The sequence below is a fragment of the Ranitomeya variabilis genome, chromosome 6 (genome assembly GCF_051348905.1).
Source record: "Ranitomeya variabilis isolate aRanVar5 chromosome 6, aRanVar5.hap1, whole genome shotgun sequence".
Classification (NCBI taxonomy): domain Eukaryota; kingdom Metazoa; phylum Chordata; class Amphibia; order Anura; family Dendrobatidae; genus Ranitomeya; species Ranitomeya variabilis.
The window spans coordinates 81,990,540-82,007,634 of record NC_135237.1 but is presented as its reverse complement, the minus strand read 5'-3'; the positions used below and the strand labels follow the sequence as shown (position 1 = coordinate 82,007,634).

At 41.4% G+C, this 17,095-nt stretch overlaps 1 protein-coding gene across 1 annotated transcript in view; it reads left to right on the top strand.

Annotated features, from left to right (window-relative positions):
* The first annotated feature begins 14,493 nt into the window (after nucleotides 1–14,493).
* Nucleotides 14,494–17,095, top strand: part of LOC143781838 (ATP-binding cassette sub-family B member 5-like) — a 183,200-nt gene continuing 180,598 nt past the window's right edge. The window contains exon 1 of the mRNA XM_077268722.1: nucleotides 14,494–14,651. Coding sequence (XP_077124837.1) covers nucleotides 14,616–14,651 — 36 coding nt within the window. The 5' untranslated portion in view covers nucleotides 14,494–14,615. The remainder of the gene's footprint in view (nucleotides 14,652–17,095) is intronic.

Below are 17,095 nucleotides of genomic sequence, written 5' to 3'. Positions count from 1 at the left end.
CAGATGGTGCACTGGTTTGCGCTCCCGCAAACGCCTATCGATCTGAATAGCCATTGTCATGGACTCATTCAGACCCGCAGGCACAGGGAACCCCACCATAACATCCTTAATGGCATCAGAGAGACCCTCTCTGAAAGTCGCCGCCAGGGCGCACTCATTCCACTGAGTAAGCACAGACCATTTACGGAATCTTTGGCAGTAAATTTCCGCTTCATCTTGCCCCTGAGATAGGGACATCAAAGTTTTTTCTGCCTGAAGCTCCAAATGAGGTTCGTCATAAAGCAACCCCAAGGCCAGAAAAAACGCATCCACATTGAGCAACGCAGGATCCCCTGGTGTCAATGAAAAAGCCCAGTCTTGAGGGTCGCCCCGGAGCAAGGAAATCACAATCCTGACCTGCTGTGCAGGGTCTCCGGCAGAGCGAGATTTCAGGGACAAAAATAATTTGCAATTATTTCGAAAATTCTGAAACCCAGATCTATTCCCCGAGAAAAATTCCGGCAAAGGAATTCTCGGCTCAGATACAGGTGCATGACAAACAAAATCTTGCAAATTTTGTACCTTCGTGGCGAGATTATTCAAACCTGCAGTTACACTCTGAAGATCCATTGCAAACAGGTGAACACAGAGCCATTCAAAGGAGAGAAAAAAAAAAAAAAAAATTTCAGCAGACTACTTATTTCTCTCCTTTCTCAGCCAAGGATTTTAACCCTTTAGTGGGCCGGTCAAACTGTCATGATCTCAATGGCAAGAGATCATAGCATCAGCATATATAGGAACTAGCTCTTGGAAGATGGAAACTGAGCTGACCATGAACTAAACCTAACGCACAACTAGCAGTGGCCGGGTAGCATGCCTACGTTGATTCTAGATGCCCAGCACCAGCCGGAGGACTAAATAAAGCTAGCAGAGGAAAATATTAGTCCTAGCTCACCTCTAGAGAAATACCCCGAAAGGAGACAGAGGCCCCCCACATGTATTGGCGGTGAATCAAGATGAAATAACAAACGTAGTATGAAAATAGGTTTAGCAAATTTGAGGTCCACTTACTACATAGCAGAAGACAGAAAGGACACTTTCATGGTCAGCTAAAAACCCTATCAAAACACCATCCAGAAATTACTTTAAAACTCTGGCATTAACTCATAACACCAGAGTGGCAATTCCTGTTCACAAGAGCTTTCCAGACACAGTAACGAAACTACAGCTGTGAACTGGAACAAAAATGCAAAAACAAACATGGACAAGAGTCCAACTTATCTAGTAGTTGTCTAGGAGCAGGAACAAGCACAGAGAGGCTTCTGATAACATTGTTGACCGGCAAGCAACTAACAGAGCAGCAAGGTTATATAGCGACTCCCACATCTTGATGGGAACAGGTGAACAGAGAAGATGAAGACACCAGTTCAATTCCACCAGTAGCCACCGGGGGAGCCCAGAATCCAAATTCACAACACTCCCCCTGGTGGCCTGGAGTGTAAAATGTGTTGCATGTTTGTGATACCTGGATGCAGTTGTCCTTCTTTGCCTCCAAACGTAACATCACTCTCCCCTAGAGGAAAATGACATTACTGCAACGACCAGGACCCTGGGGCGCTGCACTGACATATGCTCTAACAGTTTTGGCTCCATTACTCCTTCGCTATCCCCAAACACCAGCTCCCTCTAACCAAGTAATAATCTCTCCTTCCCTCTTGCCTCCCCACATGACCTCCTCCGCTAACCTGCTCCTCAACCTCAGACCTCTCCTAATAAAGCACAAAACAAGCCACCCACTCTCCTCCCACCTGCTCTGTCTCTCTCTGCTTCTCCTCACTGCTAGCGACATATCTCCCAACCCTGGACCCCCAGATCTCATACCACCCATTATTACCCCCTTCTATCTCTTTCAGCCCAATATAAACATCCGGAATCTTGCCCACCTCAAATCCGTGCCCTTGGCGCTCACCACTCTGATCCCTCTCTCTGGATCACTCTGGAATGCCTGCTCCATTTTCAATAAACTCCATGTGATTCACAACCTCTTTACTTCCCGTAGTCTTTCCTTCCTGGGCCTCACCAAAACATGGCTGACACCCTCTGACACAGCCTCCCCTGCTGTGCTATGTTACAGCAGCCTCCACTTCACCCACACTCCTCACCCTGGCAACAGATATGGTGGAGGAGTGGGCCTTCTCCTTTCTTCCAACTGTACCTTTAACCCAATCCCACCACTACCCTCCCTTATCCTCCCCTCTTTTGAAGTCCACTCTGTCCGCATCTACTCTCCCTCCAACCTCCAAGTGGCCATCATATACTGACCTCTGGTCCCGACCACTGCCTTTATTGACCAATTCTCAACCCGTCTTCTTCACTTTCTCTCTGCTGACATTCCCACCATCTTCATGTGTGACTTCAACATCCCCATTGACACCCACCAGTCTGCAGCCTCCAAACTCCTGTCCCTTTCTTCATCTTGGACTTACTCAATGGTCCTCATCAGTCACCCAAACAGACGGACAAACATTAGACCTGGTTTTCACCCGTTTCTGCTCCCTATATAACATCACAACCTCCCCTCTCCCTCTATCTCACCACCATCTACTCACTTTCTCATCACTGTCCTCCACACCTGTCACCCATGTCCAGCAACATGCGCACCCCCGCAGAAACCTCGCACATCTAAACACTCGCACACTCTCTGTCTCTATTCTATCACTGTCCTCCATAGCTTCACTCCATGACAAAGACACTGCCACTAGTTTCTACAATGCCATTCTGGCATCAGCCATTGACTCAGTCGCCCCTGTCATTCATAGCAGAGTGCGACGAATCAATAGCCAACCCTGGCATAATAACATCACTAAAGAGCTTCGGCAAGTATCCAGAATTGCAGAATGGCATTGGAAGAAAATGCATTTGCAAGATAATTTCACTACACTCAAACAAGCAACACTTGCATCCAAATCAGCTCTCACCTCTGCTTAACAGGACTACTTTACATCCCTTGTATCTTCCTTATCCCACATCCCCAAACAGTTGTTCAACACTTTTAACTCCTTTTTCCTCCCACCACTGCCCCCTTCGACTTCCCTAATCTCTGCTGATGACTTTGAAACACACTTCAAAAATAAGATAGACCAAACAAGGCAAGTCTTTGTTGTCCAACCACCACAAACCCTTTATATGCTAGACCAATGGCCTAACCCCATAACATCCTTCTCCAAAATCACTGAAGGACAGCTTGCTCATCTTCTCTCCAAATCACACCTCACCACTTGTGCATTTGACTCGATCCCATCCCACCTCCTCCCCAACCTCACCACTACACTTATCCAATCCCTAACCCATCTCTTTAATCTATCACTAACTTCTGGTACCTTCCCCTCTGCTTTCAAACATGCCACAATCACACCTATCCTCAAAAGGCCTTCCCTTGACCTCAGCGTTATGTCCAGCTATCGCCCCATATCTTTGCTGTCATTTGCTTCCAAACTCCTTAAGCAGCACGTCCACGCTGAACTTTCCTATCATCTTGCATCTAACTTGCTCTTTGACAACCTACAATCTGGCTTCCATCCCCAACATTCCACTGAGACTGCCCTCACCAAACTTACAAACAACTTACTTACAGCCAAAGCTAACAGACAATTCTCTATACTCCTCCTTCTAGACCTGTCCTCTGCCTTCAACACAGTTTAATACTGCCTCCTACTACAGATCCTCTCTTCCTTTGGTGTCAAAGACCTTCCCTATCCTGGATCTCCTCATTCCTTACTAACCTCACATTTAGCATTTCCTACACCCATACTACTTCTTCATCTCACCCCCTCAAGGCTCTGTTCTAGGACCCCTTCTCTTCTCAATCTATACTCTTGGCCTGTGACAACTCATAAAGTCCTATGGCTTCCAGTACCATCTATATGCTGATGACACTCAGATCTACCTCTCTCGCCCAGATATCACCTCTCTGCTCTCCAGAATCCCAGAGTGTCTGACAGCCATTTCCTCCTTCTCCTCTTGCTTACTCAAGCTCAATGTGGACAAATTTGAACTAATTATCTTTCCTCCATCTTGCACACCTTCCTTAGCTGATCTATCTATCACAATAAATTAATTCACACTTTCTCCATCCCAGTAAACCGCTGCCTCAGAGTAAAGGTACCGTCACACTGAGCAACTTTACAACGAGAACGACAGCGATCCGTGATGTTGCAGTGACGTTGCAGCGTCCTGGATAGCGATCTCGTTGTGTTTGACACGCAGCAGCGATCAGGATCCCGCTGTGATGTCGCTGGTCGGAGCTAGAAGTCCAGACCTTTATTTCGTCGCTGATCACCCGCTGTCCATTGCTGGATCGGTGTGTGTGACACCGATCCAGCGATCTGTTCACTTGTAACCAGGGTAAACATCGGGTTACTAAGTGCAGGGCCACACTTAGTAACCCGATATTTACCCTAGTTACCATTGTAAAAGTAAAAAAAAAAACACACTTCATACTCACCTTCTGATGTCTGTCACGTCCCCCGGTGTCCACGCGCTGCTGCCGAGACCTTTCCCTGTCCTTCAAAGCACACATTCGAGCTCTCACTACCTTCTGTCACCTCCAGCTAAAAATATTTCCAGAATCCGTCCTCTCCTCAACCCCCACTCTACCAAAATGTGTGCATGTCCTAATCATCTCCTGCCTCGACTAATGCAACATCCTGCTTTGTGGCCTACCTTCTAACACTCTCACACCCTTCTAGTCTGTCTTTAAACTCTGCTGCCTGACTAATTAATCTCTCTCCTCACTACACTCCTGCTTCCCATCTTTGCAAATCCCTTCACTGGCTCCTGATTTCCCAACGTATCCAGTTTAAACTACTAACACTGACCTACAAAGCCATCTATAATCTTTCTCCTTTGTATATTTCCGCACTAATCTCTCAATATCTTCCCTCACAATCTCCAATCCTCCCAAGACCTCCTTCTCTCCTCCACGCTTATTCGCTCCTCACACAATCACCTTCAAGATTTCTCCCGAAAATTCCCCATCTCTGAAATTCTGTGCCCCAACACATTCGGTTATCCACCACAATTGGATCCTTCAAACGGAACCTGCAAACCCATCGCTTCAAAAAAGCTTACAACCTGTAATGACCACACGGCCACCTCAACACTATCGGAGCTACTGCAACCCCAGACCTACTGTCTCCTTCCCCATTATCCTGTAGAATGTAAACCCGCAAAGGCAGGCTCTTCTTCCCTCTGTACCAGTCTGACATTGTTAGTTTTGTTTCCTGTAAGTGATATTTCTATTTTGATGTAACCCCGTCTAATGTACAGCACCATGGAATAAATGGTGCTATATAAATTAATAATAAGTACAAATATATTAATTACTCTGAACTACTAATGTACTTATACAAACGGTTCCTCTTTCCTCAGTGGAATTAGGGAGTATGCTGGTTTTGTCAGCCAGGTATTGCTTGATCATCTTTAAAAACTTTTCTCTCCTTATCAAAAATACTCTGTCATCAGGGCATGGATGCTGGGAGGGTGTCAAGAAATTGGCCCTGGCCTTTTCCAGTGTACCCCTGCCTCTGCTGTACCTGATATGTGTCTCCCTCGCCGCTGTTCCTTGCTTGAGCAAGGCAGTTGACACTTGCATTCACTGCTACAGCACTGTCAGAGCAGCAGCAGCTGTAGCTGACTTGACCGGAAACTCTGGCAAATCTGAGCAGGTTTTCAGAAACCGCTGAACTAGCAAGCTGAGCACGTGGGCCAAGCATAGTGCATTTCTCAAGCTTCACAACCAACACCGCGTTTCCGCCATTATCACACACTACCATGCTTGGTTGGAGGTTCAGCGGCAAGAGTCATGGATGTCTATTCTGTTATTCCTTTAATTAACTCTGCTGCAGTGTGCATTTTGCCTCCTAGACAAATTTAGCTTTAGCAGAGCCTGTTGCTGCTTCGCTGAGACAGTGCTGTAGAGCTTCCAGCTTCTGGCTGATGTGCACAATGTGCTCTGAGATACCGCATAGTTACATAGCTACATAGGTTGAAAAAAGACCTGGGTCCATCAAGCTCAACCTTTCCCCGACAATTATGCATTTTGTAACTAATTTAACTATAACTCATAATGTTATGTGTATTGAGGAAATCATCTAGCTCATTTTTAAAAGCTATTATAGTGTCTGCCTTTACTAACTCTTGTGGTAGGGCATTCCACATTTTTACTGCTCTTACTGTAAAGAACCTTTTCCTATTTAGCTGCTGGAATCACCTTTACTCCTACCCTAATGAGTACCCCCTGCTCCTTAGCATGGTCTTTGGATGGAATAAGTCATCTGCCAATCCTTTGTATTGACCACATATATATTTGTACATGTAAATGAGATCTCCTCTGAGGTGTCTTTTTTCTAAGCTAAACAAGTCCAACTATTCCAACCTGTCATTATATAAGAGGCCTTCCATCCCTTGTACTAATCTAGTTGTCTGCCATTAAACTGACTCTAACTTCTGCATATACTTTTTAAATGTGGAGCCCAAAATTGGATCTCATATTCTAGTTGTGGCCTTAACAGTTTTTTTTATCAAGGGATAACAATATGATGAGATCTCGAGATTGTATCTCTCTTTTAATACTCCCTAAAATCTTGTTTTCTTTTGCAGCTGCTGCTTGACATTGAGTACTGCTGTTCAGCTTACGTGTAACCAGAACTGTTTCTGTTCTGTAGTCCCAAGTATAATTCCATTTAATGCATATGCATCAATAGGATTACTCCGTAGTAATTGCATCACTCTACATTTATCAACATTAAATCTCATTTGCCAAGTGTTTGCCCATTCAATCGTCTTATCACCGCCTCCTGATGAAGCCAAGGCGGTGAAACGCGCGTCGAGGGTCTTTTTTCGCTGTCTGCACGCCCGCTCTCCACTGCTGTGATGTCTCAAGGTATGAGTATTCAGCCTGTTTACCCCTGGTATTACCCCTGGTATTTCCCTTAATGTCTGAGCATTATCATTTGGTGGCCCCAGTTCCTATACCTACAGCCTTTGTGGTTTGTTATTCCTTCATACATGATCATTTACCACTGGCTGTTGTAACTTTTGGTATTCATGGGGTGTTTTTGCGGGGTGTGCAGCAGTGATTAGGATTATTTTTGTGTTGTCTTCAGCGCAACATTTTACACTTTGTGCGCTGTTTTTCTCAGCTGTTTTCATACCTGTGCACCTTCTGTCTTTTTTGTATGATGTATTTATACACTTATTTGTAGGTTTTTTCAATAAATTTATACTTATTATTACCCTTGTCTGATATGGATTTCATGTACTAATTTTTCTATAATATTTATTGATATAATTACATGAGCTTTCCATTTTTTTGCACTGAGTAGACCCTCGGTGGTTTCTTCTTTTTTGGTTTATATTACCGGACATAGTTACCTGGCTTCACCTTCTTCCCTATCTTAAATATCGATACCACATCAGCCATCCTCCAATCCTGTGCCACCATCCCTGTTTCAAAATAGTATAAGAATATAAGATACAGCGGTCTGTCAATTATTCAGCTGAATTCTCCCTGGATGAATGTCATCTGGACCAGAGGATTTATCATTGTTTAATTTGCTTAGGTGCAGGCGTACTTCTTCTTGTGTTAAACTAGTTACACACGTGGTCAAAATTGTTGGTACCCCTCGTTTATTGACAGAAAAACCCACAATGGTCACAGAAATAACTTGAATCTGACAGAAGTAATAATAAATAAAAAATCTATGAAAATGAACAAATGAAAGTCAGACATTGCTTTTCAACCATGCTTCCACAGAATTTAAAAAAAAATAAAACTCATGAAATAGGCCTGGACAGAAATGATGGTACCTGTAACTTAATATTTTGTTGCACAACCTTTTGAGGCAATCACTGCAATTAAATGATTCCTGTAACTGTCAATGAGACTTCTGCACCTCTTGACAGGTATTTTGGCCCACTCCTCAAGAGCAAACTGCTCCAGTTGTTTCCTGTTTGAAGGTTGCCTTTTTCAGATGGCATGTTCAGCTCTTCTTTCCAAAGATGCTCAATAGGATTTAGGTCAGGACTCAAAGAAGGCCACTTCAGAATAATCCAATGTTTCCTTTTAGCCATTCTTGGGTGTTTCTATCTGTGTGTTTTGGGTCATTATCCTGTTGCAAGACCCATGACCTGCGACTGAGAACATAACAGAGTCTCCTCCATGTTTCACAGTAGGGACAGTGTTCTTTTCTTGATATGCTTCATTTTTCCATCTGTGAACATAGAGCTGATGTGCCTTGCCAAAAAGTTCAATTTTTGTCTCATCTGTCCATAGGACATTCTCCCATAAGCTTTGTAGCTTGTCAACACGTAGTTTGCCAAATTCCAGTCTGGCTTTTTTAGGATTTTTTTTCAACAATGGTGTCCTCCTTGGTCATCTCCCATGAAGTCCACTTTGGCTCATATAACGACGGATGGTGCAACCTGACACTAATGTTCTTTGAGCTTGAAGTTCACCTTTAATCTGGTTAGAAGTTTTTCTGGGCTCTTTTGTCATTCGTATTATTCGTCTCTTTGATTAGTCATCAATTTTCCTCCTGCGGCCACGTTCAGGGAGGTTGGCTACAGTCCCATGGATCTTAAATTTCTGAATAATATGTGCAACTGTGGTCACAGGAACATCAAGCTGATTGAAGATGGTCTTATAACTTTTTCCTTTAACGTGTTTGTCTATAATTTTCTTTCTAATCTCCTGAGACAAATCTTTCCTTCGCTTCCTCTGGTCCATGTTGAGTGTGATACACACCATGTCACCAAACAGCACAGTGAGTATCTGTAGCCCTAAATACAGGCACACTCACTGATTCCAAGATTGTAGACACCTGTGATGCTAGTTAGTGGACACACCTTGTTTTAACATGTCCCTTTTGTCACATTATTTTCAGCAGCACCATCATTTCTGTCCAGGCCTATTTCATGAGTTTTATTTTTTATTAAATTCTGTGGAAGCATGGTTGAAAAGCAATGTCTGCCTTTCATTTGTTCACTTTCATAGATCTTTTATTTATTATTACTTTTGTCAGATTCAAGTTATTTCTGTGACCACTGGTTTTTTTTCTTTCATTAAATGAGGGGTACCAATAATTTTGACCACGTGTGTATATCAGGTGGTGAACTTTGATTTTTGCCTTGTTGAAAGATCCCTGAAGCAGACAGTTCATTGGTGAACAAAGATGAAAAATGCCTTTTTAATATCTCTGCCTTTTCCTTGTCCTCTATAATTATCTAATTATTATCATCTTTTAAGGGGTCAATACCATCTATTTTTTTCTTTTTGGCATTATTGTATTTATAAAAATGTTTGGGATTGCACTAACAGGCAATTTACAATTCCTAAAAATTAAAAAACGTTCAAAAATGATTCCTTTTTGCAGCAATGAGTGTATCATTTGAAATTTTATTCCTCCAGCTTCACCAAATTTTCACAAAAAAAATGATTCACAGCACTTGAAGACTTCTAATTGCGTAGAAAATTCATATTTAACACTATAAGTTTTTGTAAATGGGAGGGGGAGAGAGAGAGAGACATTTTGTTTCAATATAATCTATATAATTCACCTACCTAGTGAATCTGGAGGTGGAATCCGGCCCTGCCGTACTAACTGCTTGCAAGCACCTGGCTGTGCTCCACTAGAAACCCCTGATCTTCCATAACCCAGGTACTGGCCCCCAGCATACAAGCTATGATGAACCGCTCGATAAACTGGGGTTGACCATATGATGTCATAAATGTCGGAGAAGCGTAAAATGTCATTAGCCCACTTCCAGGTGCTTCAGCAGTTTGGGAAATTGCGCCAAGCATGGTTTGTTTTGGTGTTCCTCTCAAATTAAATCTCAAAGTGTTGATCTATCTGCTCATCTCTACTTTTTTGTTATCAGACAAACCGTTCTGTCATTGTGTTTAAGTCCACGAGAACGATTGAAATTTCCTGTGCAAGGGCTTGCCAGCGAAAATCATCAACCACGACTTGTGATGAAGGCTAAACTTGTTCAGTATCCTTGAAGATTATAATGCCTTCAGGTGTTGCTACCTACTCTTTCAACTTTGTATGTTGTTTTCTATGGCTACCATTGTGACCTGGTCATAGCTAGAGTGGAATCAGGATTAAATTCCCAGTGAGATAGTGAATAAAAATTACACCACAATAGCCTTTTTGTTCCTGGGTGTTGGAATCAGACCTGCCAGAACTTGACGTATCAGTGGCAGTTCCAAACATTTGATGTAGATCATACTGTATAAATCAACTATGAAATACTATACAGCAGTCTTTTATGCAAAGTCCTATGCATGGGCCTAATCTTGCAATGTGAGTTACCAGGGAAATTCACACCAATCAATGCCCAGACAAACCTTTATTTACAAAAAATTATAAACTATAGGTGTTAAACAAGTATTCATGGAAGCAATTACTTATTTTTCAGCCCCTACAATGCAATTTTTTGGGGAATACCCAAAACACTGTGTTCTAAGATGAACCCCAACAGAGCCACTGATTGAATGAAATTAACAGGCACTTGACACCGTGTGGTCTTTGTTGTAGCAGCATTTGTCTTTTTATGACATGCATAAAAATGTGTTGATGCCAATAAGAGACCTTTGAAATTAACTATCATTTTGATTGTCAATCAAATCATCAATAGATTAGGTGGCACAACTTTAGGACATATTGTAAATTATAGAGGGTGCACATTCCTTTGGAGCCAATCACTGAGCTCATGTAAGACTGTAGTAGACATGGTGAATGAAATGCACACTGCTAAATTGATGTAACTTGTCATAAATTTGACATATGGGTGTAGCCAAGCCTTGCCATGTCCAACCGTGACTGGCATGTAAGAGCCAAATGTCACAATATTGTTGCCCAACTTCTGAGTTGCACAAAAATATTGTGACTCATTAAGTTGTTTCATACCAAAATACTTATTACTTAGTATATAAGACAAAAATAGTGACTCTCACAGACCTGTTAGCTTTTCTTTAAGAAACCCTCCTAGTCTGCACTCATAACCTGTGTTAAGTGCACCTGTTTGAACTTGTTACCTGTATAAAAGACACCTGTCCACACACTCAATCATTCACACTCCAACGTTTCCACCATCGCCAACACCAAAGAGCTGTCAAAGGGCACCAGGGACAAAATTGTAGACCTGCACAAGGCTGACATGGGCTACAGGACAATAAGCAAGCAGCTTGGTGAGAAGGCAACAACTGAAGGTGCAATTATTAGAAAATGGAAGAAACACAAGATGATTGTCAATCTTCCTCTGTCTGTGACTCCATTCAATATCTCGCCTAGTGGGGTGAGGATGATTCTGATAAAGGTCAGGAATCAGCCCAGAACTACATGGGAGGACTTGGTCAATGACCTGAAGAGAGCTGGGACAAGTCTCAAATATTACCACTAGTAACACACTATGACATAATGGATTCAAATCCTGTAGGTCATGCAAGGTCCCCTCGCTCATGCCAGCATTTGTCCATGACCATATGAAGTTTGCCAATGACCATCTGGATGATCCAGAGGAGGCACGGGAGAAGGTCATGTGGTCAGATGAGACTAAAATTTAACTTTTTTTATATCAACTACACTCGCCGTTTTTGGAGAAGAAGGATGAATACAACTTGTCCCAACCGTGAAGAATGATGGGGGAAACATCATACATTGGAGATGCTTTTCTGCAAAGGGGACAGGATGACTACAACATACTGAAGAGCGCATGGATGGATGGATGAATTGCGAGATTTACATTTGAAGTGTCTAGCATTTAATTATTTTGGACATATAGTGGGGGAAATACGTGCTTGATTCCTTGCTGATTTTGTAAGTTTGCCCACTGACAAAAACATGAGCAGTCTATAATTTTAAAGGTAGGTTAATTTTAACATTGAGAGATAGAATATCAAAAATAAAATTCAGAAAATCACATTGTATAAATTATATTAATTTATTTTCATTTTGCAATGAGAAATAAGTATTTGATCCCTCTGGCAAACAAGACTTAATACTTGGTGGCAAAACCCTTGTTGGCAAGCACAGCAGTCAGACATATTTTGTAGTTGATAATGAGGTTTGCACACATGTCTGGAGGAAGTTTGGTCGACTCCTGTTTGCAGATCATCTCTGAATCATTAAGATTTTGAGGCTGTCGCTTGGCAACTCGGAGCTTCAACTCCCCCCATAAGGTTTCTATGGTATTAATGTCTGGAGACTGGCAAGGCCACTCCATGACCTTAATGTGCTTCTTTTTGAGCCACTCCTTTGTTGTCTTGGCTGTATGTTTTGGGTCATTGTCTTGCTGGAAGACCCATTTTTAATGTTCTGGAGGAGGGAAGGAGGTTGTCACTCAGGATTTTACGGTACATGGCTCCATCTATTCTCCCATTGATACGGTGAAGTAGTCCTGTGGCCTTAGCAGAGAAACACCCCCAAAACATAATGTTTCCACCTCCATGCTTGACAGCGGGGATGTTGTTCTTTGGGTCATAGGCAGCATTTCTTTTCCTCCAAACACGGTGAGTTGAGTTTATTATTATTATTTATTATAGCACCATTATTCCATGGCACTTTACATGGGAGGAGGGGTATACATAACAAAAAACAAGTACAGAAATCTTAATCAATACAAGTCACGACTAGTACAAGACCTGTGACCTGTTGCCTAGTTAGGCTTTTTTATGACCATTTGTGGTCTTTCTTCATACTAATAAAGTGTTTTTTTTTATATTATCAATGTGTGGTGCCTTTTTCTATAGGTGGAAATCAGTGGGCAACCTGACAAAATCAGCAAGGGATCAAATACTTATTTCCTCCACTGTATATCCAAAAAAAAAAAGAAATGCTAGACACATCAAATGTAACTTTGATAACACACTATCCATGACGGCAATGATAACGCCGCCAGAGTACACAAAAGAGATTTCAGATGATCATTGATTAATAAAAACATAATCTTTATTACTATGACAATAAGTATAAAACCATAAAAAACAGTGTGGGAAAAGACCTACAATAGGGAGAGGTGCAAATTGTGGGCTGTGTATACGGAAGGTCACTGTAAAAGAGGGGGGTCACATATAAATTTACAGAAGGAAGAAAAATAGTTAAGAGATTAGGTTTTGAAATGGACCACACTTTGAAAGGTACAAAGCTGCTAAGTTTTCAAATATAAAGTGCATAGTGCCTCCAAATGGATGCAATTTTCACAAAGGACCAAAAAAGAAAAGGAAAAAAAGCTGCTAGGAGTGTACTAAATGCAGCACATGATTCCTCATTGTGATATCGACGAAAATGCAGCTTACTAGCGGTCCCGTATATAGACACACTGCTATACAGCTATAGTGCTATTCAAAACATGATAAAGTCAATGGGACGTGTACATCACCTGAAGAGATCACCAACACCAGGACCTTCAGAAAACCATGACAGCCACACCTCCCCATCCCCTACGCCGCTGCGCGTAAGCTTCTTCTATGTTCATTTTTGGATTAGGACATTCAGTTTGTCTGTTCTGTTTTTGTGAACAAGTGTAATCAATGCCCAACATGGATCTATTGTATAATTAAGCCAAAAGGGAAGCAGATGGACCCATTTGATTTTTTCACTTTGGTCCATTGGGGTCCTATTACTTATCAGTTTTTAGAAGAGATGAAAAAGTTCATACTGGATAACTTTTTCTTGTGTTCTATAGAGCACCCCCGCATTTTTATGTCCTTATAGAGGCGTTGGAGAGCTTAATGCATAAAAAAAATAAAGTAAATATAGGATAAAAGACAAAAAATTATGGCTTGTAATTGAGTGCAAATCTTCAAGCATTTATTTTCTTAGCACAACCAGAGCTATATGGCTTTAACCTATATATACATATATTGAAAAAGTGTTCAGTGGTTTATCTAGTGGGGGACTAGCATGGCATTTGTCCGGGGATCTGGGGGTATGCACAAGCCATGGCCAAGATATTTAATAATAAGCTGGGGACATAAAGCAACACTTTGCCCTGAAAGAACCAAAGCTCAACTATGACTCTGACCTGTTTATATGGTGGGAATTAGGCTGAAGCAGAGTAATTTGATAACTTGTTAAACTTGATAAAAATGTATTTTTCCAGGAATTTTAAAGTCTGGACTCATGCTGGTATTGACTCCAAAGAGAACAAAGCAACAAAGACAGGATGTCTAAAAATCTGCTTCAAAGTCTTAAAACCAAAGTACAGGATACAGAAACTCCAAACAGGGCTAATCTGCACTAACCTGTTCTAATTCTACTAAATAGTAATAAAGAATTTAAAATGATAGGAAAAGTCTGTACGCTGCCACATAAAGCTAGGACGCAGATCACAATATTGGGATATAGGCAGATGTACAGTATTTGTATAGAGCAGCTGCCGCTTTTTGGATTCTGCTGATGAAACAGGTGGAGATGGGAGTGGCGCAATATATGCCATCCCGGAAACAAAGCTCTTGTCCTATGAAGCAGCAGTCCAAGCCCATACACTCGACCCTGTCTCACCCTTCCTCCTCCTTCCCCTGCCTGATGCCTTAAAGCTAACAGACTGGTAAGAGCAGCGCAGGCAACAGGATGGCTGCAAAGAGAAGAAGAGACTTGAATTCTGGGGTAAGAACCATCTGATTGTTACTACACATGTGGAATCCGCCTGTCGGTACAAATCCTAATGATGACTATGCAAATTCACATCGTAGTCCGAAGACGAGTGGAAACAGTGATTACTGTGGAAATGATGGCGATGGCAGAATGCAATTGTGCCGTCACTTAGCACCCAGCCGACTGTCATGTTCTGTCTTCATCTGTCAGAAAGTGAATTACTGAATCTAAATTTACCTTTGCTATTGCTTTAACTCTTCATCATTTATGCCGACGTCTCTATGATTCTATTATTATCATTGTTATTATTTCACTTTGAAAAACGTATTTACATTCAGGCTCCGACTTACCAAAAGGATCAGGTGAATCTCCCGATCGGCTCCTTTGGCAGAGTGGACGATCCTTACATACAAAGTACACTTAATGCAGCATATTCAGGAAAGGATCGTTCATTTAAAGCAGCACTCCAGTTTTTTTTTTCATTTCAGCAATGAAGTGGTGTTAGTAATCTATATTCCATGACCCTAGTATTATATTTACCAGCCGCCGTCTTCAGCTATTCCAGGCTCCAATCCCGCGCCACCATCTTATGACTAACCGCAAGTCCTCCTTGGTGTCTGACACTGTTTACATTATATACTTTTAGGCTGCCGTCACACTAGCAGTATTTGGTCAGTATTTTACATCAGTATTTGTAAGCCAAAACCAGGAGCGGGTGATAAATGCAGAAGTGGTGCATATGTTTCTATTATACTTTTCCTCTATTTGTTCCACTCCTGGTTTTGGCTTACAAATACTGATGTAAGATACTGACCAAATACTGCTAGTGTGACGGCAGCCTTACTGCTCTGGATATTATCCTCACAATATGATCTTTCTGGAAACTAACTATACATTTTATTGCATCTGCTGGAGTTGGAGGTAGAGCCTCTTAAAAAAAAAAGCAACAAAGTAGCCTTTGTATTATAACTGATGTTATTAGCCCCAGTATGACCTAAATAAAGACAGAAATGTGTTTAAAAAGCTATTTTCAAAATAAAAACAAGTTATCCTCTATCCATAGGATGGGGGATAACTTACTGATCGCTGGGGCTCTAATGACTGCGACTCCCAGTGACATCGAGACCTGGCTTCATGAGTCCTGAGGACAACGCTTGTAGTCCCAACCAGAATAGAGAGGGGCTGCATATGTGCAAACTCAGCTTCATTCATTGTTTATGGGACTAATCAAGCATTGCACTTGGAAGTCCCATAGGCAATAAATGGAGTGGAGGTCACGTATATGCCACTCCGCTCCACATTCACGAAGGGGCTTCAAAACTCTGTTCTGGGGCACGGATCTCGGAATAGCTGGGTGTTCCAGCAGTTAGACTCCCAGTGATCAGCAAGTAATCCCCTACGCAGTGGATAGGGGATAACTTGTTCTTTTGAGAATAAACCTTTAAGGCTACGTTCCCAATGATTTTTGCATGTCAAATCAGCAGCATTTCACTTTTTATTGTGAGTTTTCTGTGTGGATTTTCCTCATAGACTTGCATCAGATGCAGAAAATCCATGCATTTTTAGTGTGTTTCCGCGGCTTAAACGCATCAAAAAACCTGCGGTGTACAAAATGGCCCAGGATATAAGGGAAAATATTGTTTATTGATTTGTAAAGAACAGATGACATCCTAATAAAAATACATAGATTTCCTTTGGAATTTTTTACAGTTATGGTCCTTGACACCAGAACAATGTCTAAATATTTTTTTGCTATTTCCCAAGCCTGATTATTTAGAAGTCCTTTTATTAGTTTTTTTTGGTTCACATAGTTCAATATTTTCAGTAATGACATTGTCAAGATGTGCAGTAGATACATGTGTGTAGGTAGGTAGATAGATAACACAGGCCAACAAAAAACAACTTTTTTTATGTTTCTTTGATGAAAATAGGCAAATATTACTAATTTTGGGTCGAGAAACTCAAATATACCCACAGAATTGTTTAATTAGCTCTCGTTTTTTAGATACACGCCATGGAAGTATGTGCTGTAGGTAGCGATAAGAATTCATTACAAGAGTATAAATTGCACAGTACAGTACACATATTTAGTATCGCCGCGTCCGTAACGACCCAACCTATAAAACTGTCCCACTAGTTAACCCCTTCAGTAAACACCGTAAGAAAAAAAACAAAAAAACGAGGCAAAAAACAACGCTTTATTACCATACCGCCGAACAAAAAGTGGAATAACACGCGATCAAAAAGATGGATATAAATAACCATGGTACCGCTGAAAACGTCATCTTGTCCCGCAAAAAACGAGCCGCCATACAGCATCATCAGCAAAAAAATAAAAAAGTTATAGTCCTCAGAATAAAGCGATGCCAAAATAATTATTTTTTCTATAAAATAGTTTTTATCGTATAAAAGCGCCAAAACATTAAAAAATGATATAAATGAGGTATCGCTGTAAT